General features: G+C 36.2%; 1 protein-coding gene and 1 long non-coding RNA gene across 4 annotated transcripts in view; one reads left to right on the plus strand and one right to left on the minus strand.

Annotated features, from left to right (window-relative positions):
- Positions 1-6,557, plus strand: part of LOC117419344 (netrin-4-like) — a 26,970-nt gene extending 20,413 nt beyond the window's left edge. For all 3 annotated transcript variants that reach the window (XM_034032006.3, XM_034032008.3, XM_034032005.3), the window contains 2 exons: positions 206-376; positions 1,981-6,557. In XM_034032006.3, coding sequence (XP_033887897.2) covers positions 206-376; positions 1,981-2,120 — 311 coding nt within the window. In that variant the 3' untranslated portion in view covers positions 2,121-6,557. The remainder of the gene's footprint in view (positions 1-205; positions 377-1,980) is intronic.
- LOC131697417 (uncharacterized) overlaps positions 1-16,013 on the minus strand; it is a 20,707-nt gene extending 4,694 nt beyond the window's left edge. The window contains exons 1-2 of the long non-coding RNA XR_009307255.1: positions 15,888-16,013; positions 8,041-8,188 (exon numbers count right to left, since the gene is read on the minus strand). This is a non-coding gene — a long non-coding RNA (uncharacterized LOC131697417). The remainder of the gene's footprint in view (positions 1-8,040; positions 8,189-15,887) is intronic.
- Between the last annotated feature and the right edge of the window lie 9 nt (positions 16,014-16,022).

Here is a 16,022-nt window from a genome sequence, read left to right on the forward strand (position 1 = left end):
ACTGTGTTCTGCCCTTGAAAAATAATAAAAGAAAAAATGTCAACAAACACTACCAGTTGAATTTACTAATAGCCTCATATGTGTCAAAGGAGGGTCAGAATTAGTTTACGAGGATACAATTAAACAAAATGATATATTGAAATAGGCATAATATATCATGTAATCATTTACAGCAAGTTTATTGTGATTTTTCTTCTTCTTTCAGTCCTGAAAATAAAGATCCTCTCAGCTCATGACAAAGGCTCACATGTAGAAGTAAACGTCAAGGTCAAAAAGGTATTAAAACCCACAAAAATGAAGATCGTTGATGGGAGATTGACACTGTACCCTGAATCCTGGACAACCCGAGGCTGCACATGTCCAATTCTAAACCCCGGTAAAATATTCTCTAACGTTGTGGGTTAGGGATTCGTTTTTAGTGAAAATGTGTTAAACCGTGGTAAAGCATAGCCATGGTAACAGCATTTAACCCTTTCAGTCCTGGAAGGACCTCAAGGTCTTGCCTTATCTTAGTGCCGTTTAGAGTTCTTAAAGTACTGATGGGACTTTAAAGTCCCATTTACCAAAATGACAGCTTGATAAAGGCCCTCTGGCTGAAATGTTGTTTTGTTTTTAACTTTGTTCTTTTTAAATAATAAAGAATGGAAATTTGATCAACGATCTAACATTATGGTGTTGCACCTCTACTTTCACTTTCATCAATTGTGACCTCTGTTCTCATGTACTCAATAAAGGAGTTCCTTTTTGAATGATGACTTATTTTATCATTCTTCAACTTGACTAAAATAATTCAGGACTGAAAGGGTTAAAAGCCTCAACCCTGGAAGCTTTAATCAGTTTATACGTCAGGAAATGGTTGGGAGTTCCACGCTGAGTGGGACTTTATGGTAAAGGAATACTGCAGCTACCAGTCTCTGCTCTAACCGAGGAGTTTAAGTGCGCCAAGGTCCGACTGGAAATGACATTAGTAGAGTCACGCGACAAATGCGTAAGGGAGGCAGCAACTGTGTTGAAAACTGGAAGAAAGCGGGCAGCAAAGAAAGCCGTGGAAGATGCAAAGGCTGCCCTTCGAATTGGTGATATCATGGGGCAAGTTCAGCATGGAAGAGGGGGTCTTGGTCTCAGTTCAGCTCATCCTACATGGCACAAGGCAGCCCCAGCTCAATGGAGGAAGCTGGTAGTCAATAAGGTGCAAAAGCAGGAGGAGAGGAGGAGATGCGTAAAGGCTGTTTCCCAGGCCAAGCAGGGAGAATGGATGAGGTGGGAGAGTGTGGAACAACGCAAGATCGGCTGTAAGCTGGGTTGAGTTGAGTCGGGGACAAAGGAGGGTGATGCTGGGACGCCAGAATCACCATGAAGCCCCCTTGAGGTGTCGTGGGCTAGTCGACAAACACAGAGGATGGAAGGTGCCCATTTGAAGACCCCAGAGAAGTACCCTACTTAGCTCAATGCAGACGGTTGTCATGCTGAGGAGCTGGGGAGACCGCACTGTGGTTGATCCCCGGAGCCACCATCGCAGCCGTTGTGTGTGCTGATGATCAACACCAGGCAGAAGGATATCTACATCATCAGATGGAAGGAAACGCAAATGGATGGAGATGCAGATGGATCACATTAGTTTACTGTAAAGCTACGTATTAGTTGGTGCTTATCTTGTTGGTGCGAGAGCCGAGTTCAAATCAGCATGAAGTTTTAACATCTACTCACATGTAATGGAAATCATGTGATGTATAAGAAATATTTCTATTGTGGGTTATAAAAAAATGGTCAAGATAGAAAAACAGAACATTAGCAAAATACATTTTTGAATCATATACATTTTTTGATCCAAACCTTAATATATACATTTTTTACGCAGTCATTTATAGTACAATATTTGTGGATCAGCCTTTCAGCACTACTTAATTATTCAACAGTTAACAAAATAATAATGTGTAAGCAATAAGATGATCTTTTTTATATTGTGGAATGTCCTTTCAGGGATGGAATACCTGGTGGCAGGACATATGGATCGGAGGATGGGTCGACTGATTGTCAACATGAAAAGTTTTGTCAAACCCTGGAAACCAGACCTTGGGAGAAAAGTAATGCAGTTTTTGAAGACTGACTGCAAGTGGTAAATTTAAGGTGAAGAACAGATTTGTATTCTGTGCACTAAGTGGGTTTAACTGATGAGTGAACACCCAAGAAGCAAAATTGAATTAAAGTGCCATAAAAAATAGGTACTGAGGTACGATAGGACTTGGGCTCGTACTCAAACCAAAGCTGGCAATATTTCCTGCATACCTAATTTCATTCTCTAAAGCACTTTACTACCTAAAGACTATGGGATTAGATGCTTCTTAAAAACAAAATTTAAAAAATGAGCAATGTTGCAGAGAATGGCCCTGCTTCACCGGGACATACATGGAAAAGTCCATTAATGAAGTTTGAAGTGGAAGATTGTACTTCTCCAATCTCTGCACACTCGTTGTTTGATTGTTGCTGTTATGGGGATGTACTCTTAATGAATCTTGAAGGTTTTTGTCTGACTGAATAATGCAAAGGTGGGGTCAAAAATGAAAATGTATTTTTCTTTATGGTTTTTACATTGAATATGCTTGTGCTGATGCATTATTTGAGGAAAGATATATCCCATAATGCACACACACTACGCTTAGCTATTCTGAGAACATACTGCATCTTAATGATTGATAGCTCACTGTATTCCAGAAGGTAAAAGAATTGTTGGACAATAGCTCCTTTGTGTTCAGATCAAATAGCCATAACAAGCCATTGCTTGAACATTATTTTAAAATAATTTTGCGTAATGTATACTTAAATAGTAAGAAGCAGGGTTCCAAAAAATATAGCGTAATACATCCTCACATGTTGCTACAACTGTTTAAATAACGTACCTGTCATTTTTCTTTTCATTGTTAACATACTGACAACTTTTTACTCTTATAACTTTAAAGTCTGTTTCAAAGCTCTTTTCAGAATGTCTGCTCTAGTGCACTGGGGTTTGAGATCTGTCCTTTAAATCACTGCAGGTAGAGGGATAAAAAAAACATAAGTGCTCTGGCTTTTCTGTTTCGTACCACATTATGGATCAATATTGCTGTGTTACCTGTTTGACAATGTGGGCAATAATCCTTACACTATCAGTACACTAGAGCCAACATTTTGAAAAGACATTTGAAACAGACTTTACAGTTGTAAGTGTAAAAAGTTGTCAGTGTGTAACAATGAAAATAAAAATTACAGGTACGTTACTTAAACAGTTGTAGCATCACGTGGGGACGTGTAACGTTATATTTTTCAGAACCCCACTACTTACTCTTTAAGTTAACAGGAAAGAATGACAGTGTTCCAAAATGAACTTTATTTTTCAAGGGACCCTACACACAGCCTTAACTCATTAGTTATTTAAATAATGTTTTTTAAGATTATTTTGAGAAAAGTTTGAAGTTCATGTAACTTTTTAACCGTTGTTGGTGTGTTTAGCAAAAATCTAGAACAGTTTCTTATATACCAAACTTTAATTCTGAAAAACGTATGCGTTAAAGCTCTTTGAATAGGGACCATTATTTCATAAAGTTGTATGTATGTATGTATGTATATATGTATGTATGCACTTACTTAGAGGTCCTGACAACTACTTTTTATATGTTCATGTACAGTATGTAATAAAAATGTAAAATTGATTTAATTCTGAAATGAGGTTTCACTAACAGCTGTTTCAACTGCAAATGTCTTATGCATCATTTCAGATGCCAGCTTCATATTTTAGTGTTATGAAAACTCCTCTAGCAAAATATAATTTTACCCTTCATACTGGGGTCAGTTGTTTTCTTTCATCTTCTGTCAGGTACAATGTTTTGTGTCAGTAATTTTACAAAACTGTCGCCATGTAAAAGAGTCACATATCAGACACGATTTGAGGTTGTGTCTTTTTATTTGAATGGTTGTATAAACTCTGTATCCTAATGTGATGATGGCCATGACTGACCTCTGATCTAATATACCTGCCATATTGAGGACTTTTCTTGGGTATAGAGGCAGTTAATATTTAGTACAAAGCTGTATTCTATGATTGTATTAATTAAGTTTCATTACTGGTGTTGTTCAGTTAAAATGTACTGTTTCGCTAACATGTCGTTTTAATGTGTGGCCATATCAGTGATTCACATCTTGTTCATCTACTTCATTTTTACAAAGCATTTGATTACAGATGCCAATTCCCTTTTCATTACACCCCCAGGGGAGCCTTGTCTTCGTTGATGAAAAACTTAATTTACTTGAATTGTGGAGTTCTGCAACTTTAGAATCTGAGCACAGTATTGTAAATGTCACCATAGCCACCTTTCGTAACAAGGTCTGAATCATGTACTTGCATATATCAACATCAACAATTAAACACTTGCTGATCAGGGTAAAGGTACTAGTCTTGATAAGATGCAGACTTTTCATTTTTATTTCAGGCATTCTAGATCTAAGGCTGGTGAAAATAACACCACAGTTATAACCCCGAAGCTCACCTTGACTCACCCTGTTGGTCTTGGTCTGTTTATGGAAATATACATAATGTTCTGTGTACTATAAAGAAAACTCATAGTCAGTTTTTAAACTGTTTTCAACATTCACAAAAGGCACAAATATAGTAGCAAAGGAGTAGTCATGAACAGCAGCAGTCAAACAAAGTTAACATGGTTGAAAGTGCAAGCTATGCCCAGAACAAACAGAAGTGTATTCATTCAGGTCTGTTAAAAAAAGAAAATTTAAGTTAATCTTGGGTGTAACTCCAAAAATAAAACCTGTTCCATTTTTAGGTTCACATTCAACTGCTTTAGAATATGCATTTTACAGTGCTGACATTACATATTACCAGATTATACTCTTTATAAGGCAATGCTGAAAACAGGATGTCCTTCAGTAAAAGATAACATGTGGCCTAGTCTTTGTTTTTGACATTTTTGGTTTCTGAAAATAAACCTTATAAATAGGAAAAGGACCTTGGAAATGTTGCAGCTTTAGAGGCTCATGGATGTTAATACGTAGAAATTGTAGCTAAAACCCAACCCAGGAGGTTACATGTTTTATCAGAGGGCATTACAATTCAGTTCCAGAATTGGTTTGTTTGGTTATCAAATCCATGATTCTTATCTGTTAAATATTATAGAAATTCTGGGAAAACATTAACTGGGAAGAATCATAGATGAGAATGAAGTGACATGTCAGTGCTCTAAAATATTCCAATAAGTGGTACTCATATAGCTTCTGAGGTTATGCACTTTGGTGTTGACATGGACCTTACACCCAGGGTCAAAGCTGCAGGCATTTAATTCTCCCATATATTGATGTTCTGCTAGACGAGAAGTTAGACACAGAGACAACAACTTGACAGTGAAAAATGGTATGGTGCCATCTGTTTGAGAGCTGTGAAGCACAGAACATTGATGCAGTTAAAAAGATCAATGTTCCTTGACTAACAAGAGCAAACTTTATGAGCGCAATAATGATTGTAGCAAAATCACAACCCAGCAGTATATTCTGACTGAACACAACAGGAAAGAATGGTCAAGGTTATGCTTTAACTTTGTTTTTTGCATAACACAAGTTGCAAGGAGATTAAACCAATTATTTTAAATCGCTTCATTAACATTACTGATCCCCCTTGAGAATATTGTAGTTTATCACACAGATTCTGGTTCTTAATCAAAGATATACAAGCATTTAAAACACAGGCACTGCAACTTGGTAGTTTTGCTGTAGGTTACACGGTGTGGCAGATGATAGCACATTGGAATGAGTTTGAACATGGGGTGCTTAAGTACCAGTAAACTACAGAAGCTTGGTAGAGCAGGGCAATTGACTATTCCCTGACCCCTAGCGGACTTCAGCCCACATCACAAAATCATCTTGCTCTTGCTGGAGTGTTCAGGTCAGGACTGAGGTGCATTCACTGGGCTGTTACAGACAGCTTTGTTGAATTTTTATGCAAATCAAAAGGCAGTTTTTATTTCCGCATACTGTACTTGAATTATTTCCAAGTTGAGTCAGGCATTAAACTGATATATGAAAATGTGTTGCTGATTACACCAGTTGTATACAGGATCTATGGAATAATTAGTCTCACTGAAACACAGAACTACTTTTCATGAATAGGATTTTTAATGTTTTATTTTTTAAATAGAAATTTATAATAAATATAAAGGGATAATGCATTTTTTTTAAATATTAAAACGCAAAAAGGATATTCTGCTTAAAAAACATTGTCCTTAAAATGAATTCAAATGAATTTTTTTCTATTATCTTAATCTTAACACAGAAAAAAAGCTTCCTTTCATTGAATCCCATCGCCTATCATTAATGAAGTAACAGCCATGCATTATGTTAGACAATACGCTGTCTGTGTGCTATATAATTGGGTTATTGCTTTTGTTCAGCTCGCATTCCTCTGTTTTTATTGCATTGCAGTTTTCACTTTGCGTTTACAATGCCTGCGTTGAGCAGTTTGGCCCGTTCTCAGAGGCGTGGTGTGACTGAAAGGAAAATAAACTCTATCTACTCATGCACCTTGTCTGAAATGTGTTTTATTTCTTTCTATTCTCTTGCAATTAGAAAGGCTCAATAAGTAAAATCAAATAATAAGCACAGTGAGGTCTTTGTTTAGAAATTGACAGAAGACTTTGAATATAGGTGAATACACTGTGCAGAGGTGAAATAAGAGTGTTGAGTACAGTACAGTTCAATTTGTTCAAATTCTAAGGTCTCAAGGAAATCACCTGGAAGTTTGTTCAACACAATTACATTTAAACTGAAATGTTTCATTGGTTCAATTAAGACCAAAATGTTGTGGTATATTATTATATGTAAAGCAGTAGATGTAAAACATATAAGCCCAAGGAGGTTTATATAGCAAATGTTCAATCCACTGCACAACATACCAGAGAATATTTTTACAAACCTCTACAATTATTTATAGTGACTTCTGTAATTCACAGCAAAGTCGCAGGGAACACAAGGCCCACAGCGCCACACAAACCACAACTTTATCTGCTCTTTTTATTATGTATACCCGAGTAAAACATTTTGTAACCCTTTATCAGTGTAAAGACTGTATGGTAACAGCTCAGTATTGTTGAGCTTGACTGTGTTTAATTTTAATAATACACATATTTTTTTCTGTTTTGGGTTTGACCTGAACAGCTTGTCTAGCATCACTAGGGTGTCGCTACAGTGGACCTTGTACTAATCAAAACAGTGGAAAAGAAAGAGCACCTCTGTTTGAACCTAAAGAGTGAAGGGAGGAAAATACAGTAAGTGTAAGATTGAGTTTTCCCAGCCTCCCATTTGTTCTGATATCAGTAAGGATTGCTAGGGAATGTCTAGCAGTCACAGGTAATGGAAAAGGTATCTGTCAAATGCCTGGTATTTGGCTCCGGTCTACCATATTCAAAGCCAATACTTAAAGCCATGTTATATTTACAGTACCGAGTATTAGTCTTGCTCAGACTAAATATGAACTGTGGCTGAACTTTAGAAAGTACTCAAGTGTAACATGCAAAAGGGTGATTCTTCAATTGAGGGCCACACAATTTCTTTACACCATTGCATACACTACAACTTCTGAATTTAAAACCATTTTTTCCTACTATTTATCCAGTGTTTATGATGGGTACATTAGGCCACTGGTGGTAGTTTGTTTCATGTAGAATTGCTGTTATAAATGAATGTACATGAACATATTAAACAAGCAGAGATAGCATATTCCCAACTACTGTATCCCTTATATTTGCAGAGACTGCCTCAATGTTCATTGTGTATCAGCGTCCATGGGCATGAAATTATCTTGTAAAACATTCTAAAACTGGACTTTTTCCAGTGCTTTCAAATTCTGTGTTTGGGACACAAACCTTGCCAATGCTTATGTATGTATGACTGACAATTAAAAGCCAGTGAGTTCATATGTTGTTTTAGTATTGAAAAGGGCAAGCTACTCTTAACTTTTGGAAGCAAGCATACAGTCAGTGAGGAAGAAAGAATGCTGTACTGCACCTTTAAGGAACGTTGGTCTGTTCATTTCTTCCTGCAGGGGATATGACAAGCACAGACACTGTACTTCTATTAGTGTTTTAACAATTACTCAACATTCCACTCTCAGCCCAGGGCTCTCCGGCTGCTTTTGACCTTGACCTTCTTTAGCCTACAAAGTAGATAGAAAGTAGCCAATCACAGACCAGAACTCACTGCAACAAACAATCTGCCATTAGAACCAAGCAAGCAAGTTGTTCATTGCTAAACCATTTTCTCATCGAGTGAAACAAACAATACCGTCACAACAATGAAAATAATTTGTTGAGGCTTTATGACCCTTTTTAACATCCGGCATTAATGGGTGATGCTATTTAGAGATGAATAAATTACTACATAAAACAAACAAACAAACACAGGAAGGACAAAAAGGTCAACCCCTTAATGAATCTGACCATGTTAGGTACTCAAAAATGCCAAATGCTGATCAATTTAAAAGCTGAAAATCTAGTAATTGCTTCACAAATTACATAGTTCAGCTAGATGGCTCCTTTTGATATTATCGTCCCTTTTACAGATAGTTTTTCTGGTTTTATGAATGAAATACAGTTTAATGTTCATGAAATGGATCTAGACCATATAGTCCAAGGCAAAGCAGGTAGCATTTGAAGCACGTGCTGTGCCTTCTGAACTCTGAATAGATACAATCGACTGACAACACTTGAAGAAGCTTGTGTAATCTTCTTTGTGTCATTGTCTGCCTGGTCTTCATTTGAAGAATTTTTAACCCGGGAGGATCAAACTGTGTCAGCAAAGATAAATCAAGAAAGTGGCCTCGGATTTGAAATTTTCCAGGCGTTTGTACTGCCTAACAATCCTATTATATATGCACCTACAACCTTTATCTTCGGGCTAAAGTGGTTGGTTTTGTGCAACATTCTTGGATATTACTTTGCTGGACTGATACAACTCGGAATCACAACATTGTACCTATGTTTTACTATATAATGTATGTGTGTGTGTGTGTGTGTGTGTGAGAGAGAGAAAGAGAGAGAGAGAGAAAGATAAAGAGCATTATCTCTCTTAATGTAAACAACCCAGGTATGAATGCAGCTGAGAAAGTTGTCCTGTGTTGGACTTCAATTGCTCAGGGAGTGCATGTGCATACAAGCAGCTCCACCAGTTGCGCCCCGCAGGCAAAAGTAAAAAAAAAAAAAAAAAAAAAAAAAATAACATATTAAACTATGTCTCACCTGAAGACCAGTATAAAAGAATCAAGTCACTAATTTACAAACCTAAACATATACCACTCTTCCGTGAAGGAATGCATGGTTCACAGGCCTTTTGGTCAGGACAAGAGAAATACAGAAAAAAACGGTTCCCTGTGACCCATTACCTTGATTGCAATCTGAATACAATCAATTAAAGTGGTAAAGTACAATAATACAAGATTTTATATTATATATATATATATATATATATATATATATATATATATATATATTATATACACACACACACTGCTTTGCAAAAGTCTTAGACATGTTGCATTTTTCTACTGTGATGCATTATGAGCATCAACAATTTACTCAAAGCCTCCACTAGTGTTCTCTACTATTATAACAGAAAATAAAGAAGGAAAAACATTGAGTGAAATAGCTTGTATCACTTGATTTTTCAAGGTGTGGTATCCGAAGCATAATCAACAAGTACAGAGAAACATCATCTGTAATTGACAAACCCAGGACTGGAAGACCCAAAAAGCTGTCTAACAAGGATGAGCAATACTTGAAGATAATATCCTTAAGAAATAGAAAGAAGACAAGCGTTGAATTGACAACAAAACTGACAGAAGGCACAAGTGTAATTGTCAATTAAATAAACGGTATGAAGGTCACTCTTGAAATCACGACTTCAAGGATGTGTTGCAGTAACAATACCTGTTAAGAAAGGGGAACAAAGCTAAAGTATGCACAAGAACACAGAAATTGGACTATGGAACAATGGTCAAAGGTGCTTTGGACTGTTGATGGATGGACAACGACACCTGTGCCTTCTGCCAGTTCTGTTGTCAATTCAACGCTTGTCTTCTTTCTATTCCTTAAGGATATTATCTTCAAGTATTGCTCATCCTTGTTAGACAGCTTTTTGGTTCTTCCAGTCCTGGGTTTGTCAATTACAGATGATGCTTCTCTGTACTTGTTGATTATGCTTCGGATACCACACCTTGAAAAATCAAGTGATACAAGCTATTTCACTCAATGTTTATCCTTCTTTATGCAAGTCAAGATTTATAATAGTAGAAAACACTAGTGGAGGCTTTGAGTAAATTGTTGATGCTCATAATGCATAAGAGTAGAAAAATGCAACATGTCTAAGACTTTTGCACAGCAGTGTATATATATATATATATATATATATATATATATATATATATATATATATATATATATATATATAAAAAAAATGGAATTACATGTAACATTTTTAGATATTCATTATTTTGAGTATATCCATCCTGCTTTTTATCCTCCTTGAATGTTCTCAATGACAATTCAACTTTACTATGAGTAATGTTCAATTGGCAAATTATGTTTGCGTTAAAAGGGCTAAGTATCATGATTTATTGTACTTTAAGTAGCATGCATGTAAAACAAATTGCTAATCATCTTGCATTCTTTAATGTAGAAAGTGTAAAAAACCATCCTCCTGAATGGATTTTATAGTACAATCTTAGAGGTACATGAAAAGGTGTATTGTGCCAAACAGTAAGGCTGTAGATGGTTTGCATTCCACTACTGATACAATCAACCTCCCAATCAAAATGACTTTGACTGGATGATGTGTGAGGGGAATGTAATTGGCAATGATTCAGATTTCAATACTTGTATTGTAATAAAAACATGTGGACATTTTAAATTAAGTTAAAAACACTGATATGCTTTGCCTTAAATATTTAAAACTTTATGCATAGTTATATACATGTTACAGCACCATTTTGATATTATGGTCCTATCTATATTTATTGTATGCCTCATATACCATGCTGTATGGTAAATTCATTTCAGTGTTACTATCAGAATAAAATCAGTTTCATATGCTGCACCTTGGCATTGGTTTAATATCGTCATTGTTTTTCAAATCTAAAACAAAAAATGGTTAGGAGATGCACTTAAACTGTCAGTGTCATTTGTCTGAATGTTTTTGTTTTTTTTTAAACCACAGTAGAGTTTGTGTGCACCATCAAAATTAAACCAACTGTGTCACTTCTTATGTAAATGTCTGTAGTCATAATACTTATAAAATAATAACCAGGGGGTTAATTTGTAAACAAAAAGGAACCGGACCTGTAAAGAAGAGGGATAGTATTTTTGTTTATACACCTAATGTAGCTCCAATATAACCCATACAAGTTCTCATCTGCTTGGGGATCAGGGTTTCCTCCTTATTGTTGGTGTTGGTAGCTGCATGCCGACCTTTGCCAAGTCGTGTTTTAACATTATCTTCAGGTTTGAACAATACCAGCAGCAGTTCAACTAAACGGAGCGACAACACTGTTGTTGTTAAGAATGGTAGTTTTTCTGGCATTTTGCCATTTGTGTTGCAAAAAAACTCATCATTTTCTTACTCATAGACATCGCATCCTGTATTGTTACAGTACACATGTTAGTCAATTCAAGGAACAGGAAAGCATTCTTTATTGTACATGTTATGTATATGGTTTTTCATACGGTTCATCATCTGAAAATTGTTTAATTTTCGCCTGTGAAACAAAAAGGCCCCAGTTCTAGGATCCGGCACAAATTAACCCAATAACACTATTAATACGGTACATGTTTTACCAGATTAAGCATCAACATTATTGAGATCATTAATATATAAAATCAACAGCAGACATATACGCATGATAGGTATAGTCCGTGAACAACAGTTATGGAGTTTTGGGTGTTGAGATTTGTTGGTCAAACCAACAGTCTCTTAAACTACTTTTCTCCCTTTGAATGCTGCCAACACACTCATAGGGGTCCAGCACAACATACACAATCAAAGACAGTAGAGAATGTGCGTTGGCTTCAGCCTGTGGAGCTGCTCTATTAGCAGTGTTAGCTTTCTTCTCTTTGCTAGCCTGCGACTCTACATATAAATAATGCATGGGCTTTTTCAGATGGTACAGTTGTGGGGTCTTCAACGCTAACATTTCGATCTACTACCTCACTGTATTGAAGCCCCTGATCACACCAGTGGATTTAGTTAACAGTTTACAGACTGTTTTAAATCCTGTCTGGTGGCACTGAGAGTCATGGAAGTGGAATGAATTCCTCCTGTGAAAACAAACAGCTATTATACAAACAGAGAGCAACAAACAAGCTGAAGGGCAAAGATAGGAATATATTATAATTGTACAGCAAGAGGACACAAGCTCTATCCATGCTACAACTGTTCATGGCAGACAACAAAAAAGCGTCACCATTACAGTGTACATATTGTGATGTGAGGTGCATACTTATTTATTCCTGGTTGAGCAGTTGGATTCACTTAGCAGCAAGGCTGTTATAAATAGTCACAATAACAACACTCTTGCTGAACTTAGATAACAGCCCGCCTGAGTTAAAAAAAAAAAAAAAAAAAAAAAAAACTTTCCATTTTCCAGTTGACATTTGCGTGGCCTTTTTCTAAAAAAAAAAAAAGTAGTTTTCCTTTTTACTAAGGAAAAAGCGTTTGTCCCAATCTTAATACAATTGTGGTTAAAAGAGAAGCTTTGCTGGACAGTTAGTGATCTGGGAGTAATAAGAGTTCAATATTAACTCTGTTGACATGGCAGGGCTGATAGAGCTACAGAAAACAGTTGCAATTGAAAATGAGATTGAGATCAATCTTCTTTCTGAGGACTCTAGAAGCTTCCTGTTTAAAGGTCTGTTTGTTTGAAGGTGTGCCCTGCCACAATTTGCAAGTATAGGCTTGGTTTTGTTTTGGGTTATTTTTTTTTTTTTTTTTTTTTTTTTTGCTTCATTTGGGTTGAACCAGGTGCTTCTAAGATTACTGTTCAATCTGCTGTAATGATGTTTAACTTTATAACTTTTTTTTTAAATGCATTGGGAAAACCAAAACATCTATATACTAATATTATTATTTATTTATTTCTTAGCAGACACCCTTATCCAGAGTGACTTACAATTGTTACAAGATATCACATTATTTTTACATACAATTACATTATTTTTTACACATTATTTTTACGTACAATTACCCATTTATACAGTTGGGTTTTTACTGGAGCAATCGAGGTAAAGTACCTTGCTCAAGGGTACAGCAGCAGTGTCCCCCACCAGGGATTGAACCCACGACCCTCCGGTCAAGAGTCCAGAGCCCTAACCGCTACGCCACACTGCTTCCCCACCACACTGCTGCTAATATATCATAACCTGCCCCATTAACTAATACTGCTGCAAATAAGGAAGAACAGTTGCAGTGCAAATGTTTTCTTATTTTTTTCAATATAGTATATGATTTCAAAAGGAAACAGTCTTTTGGGAACCAGTGAAATTATTATAATTGAGGTTTTAAAATTCATCAAAATGTTTATAAAATAAAATGTCAGTTCCATTATAGCCAAACTGTGTGTGTGTATATATATATATATATATATATATATATATATATATATATATATATATATATATATATATTATATTATATTATATTATATGCCATACCATGGATTTGCACTGTGCGATTTGTTTTATTAGGCTATCTTGTTACTGCAAGGAGAGCCAAGTGTATGCTGTTGTTTAGACCTGGTAGGATTGCAGTTGCCACAGCAAATGTGTGGGAGGAATGAGCACAGAAAACAATACCAAAGCACAAATGTTACCATCACATTGAATATAATAGAACTGTTTTATTATCACATACTGCCCTCTTATGGTAAAAATGTATACTGCACATTAAAAGTAAACATCATACTGTACTAACATTAACAAGCTTGTCACTGGCATATATCCTCTGCCATGTAAACACAAATATAACAAGTAGATCAACATAATTTACACCAGCTGTTTACACATGTAAACATGTAAGTTAGATATACAGACAGGCAGACAGATGTTTCCAATTGTGATGAAACCTGTTAAGGAACTTTAGAACACGTTATTGAGTGCATTATAAAGTGATGGTGTATAGAGGCTGTCAGTCTGGGGTATATGGAAGCTGCATATGTTTGACTGTCTGCCTGTAGGTATGTCACACTTCAATTTGTATGTATAACCAGATAATCTATTTTCCAGTTATGATGATGACACTTAAAAGGACAATGTATTATGAATGTCATTATCTGGTAGAATTTGGAGGTGCCCACAGTGGCGCGGATGACGTGCTTCTTTGTAAGGTATCTGGGTGGTAGTACATGGTTTCTAACTGCTGTGTAATTACAGTACAGTGCACTTGCACATGTGTTAAATACAGTGTTTTCAACACACAGTGTCATTACAAAAGACGCCAGCAACTGCCAACGTTTTTCATTGTGTAATTGGTTGCATTGTAACGGCACAACCATATGTGTAATTATTGTGTTTCTAAGGCGTAATACAGTAGTTAGAGAGAGGCGCATCTGGCTCAGTTAACATTTGGTTTGGCAGCAATGCAAGCTCATTACCCTGCAAGGATACCTGACGCTTAAGTCTCCACGTCCTTCCGACTGTGGGACACACTTTCTCATTTGGATTTCTGAGAGATCCAAAATTTTGACCCCCGGTGTACTTTATTTATTTTGGCAAAAACCAAAAAAAAAAGTTAAAAAAGAGAAAAGGCTCCGAGCGCATTGTGCAACACCCAAGCCAGGTAACTTATAAGTTACTAACAACCAAACGAGCAAGATGGGCTGAATGGCCCATCATAAGGCTACCGTTTCCCAATTTGTCATGCATGAAATATTGAATTTCTCCGGGCAACGCCGGGTACTGTCCGCTAGTGTATTATAAAACCAGCTAAAGTGCTTCAGAGGAATTAAACGCCCTCTACTGGTTACTGCTACAAAATCCAATCACACATTGGCTAATTCAAATAAAAATTTAAAACAAATCTTGTCTGTTTCCTATTAACACAATTGAGTCAGTTTGTTGTAAATTGAAGCTGTGTATATCAAACTAGAGCAGTATAAAATGTCAATACATAAAACATGAGAAAATGGTGCTTCCCCTGAACAAATGAAGGGGCAATGGCAGCACAGTGGCAATTCAGATTTTAAAATACCAAAAACCTTTCAATTACTGTGACCTATTTGAGCTCCGTGAGCAGCTTGAGAGTGCTAGCTGGCAGATTATCTTTCATTATAATGCAGGCTAGATCAGAAAGTCTGTAACACTGCAAGCAGCAGCACAGTCCTGTAAACATCTGCTGTTAATCAACTTGCTCTTATTGTATTACTTGTATTGTAACGCTTGAAATGTTTTTGCTTACGATTGTAAGTCGCCCTGGATAAGGGCGTCTGCTAAGAAATAAATAATAATAATAATAATAATAATAATAATAATAATAATAATAATAATAACGTTCCCTTTGCATTGCTCTCGGTACACATAGCTGTTCTAGATGGCTCTGGCTTTTACACACACACACACACATACATACACGTAATACACATGTCTGTTGAACGTGAATCTGACAACTAAGCTGGAGAGCTGCTCCTGAGTTGAGGTCAAAAAACTTACAGAGTATATAAAAAGGAAATCAAATACAGTATTGTAGCAATTGCAATAAGATCCACATGATTGCAAATATCAAAAAAGGTAATTGAGAATGCAGGTTACGAAAAAGGACTTTAGGCTCCCATAAAAAGTTGGTAAACATACCAATAGAGATAGCAATAGTCTTACCTTTCAGTTATTGGTATAGACAGCAAAAGCATAGAACGTCTATACCGTCAAAGTAATTAGCACATCATCTTTGAAGACAAAAAAACAAGCCAAATCACCCGCTACAATACCCCCGAGTTTACTATATGTGGGAGG

This window comes from Acipenser ruthenus, chromosome 14 (genome assembly GCF_902713425.1).
Source record: "Acipenser ruthenus chromosome 14, fAciRut3.2 maternal haplotype, whole genome shotgun sequence".
Taxonomy (NCBI): domain Eukaryota; kingdom Metazoa; phylum Chordata; class Actinopteri; order Acipenseriformes; family Acipenseridae; genus Acipenser; species Acipenser ruthenus.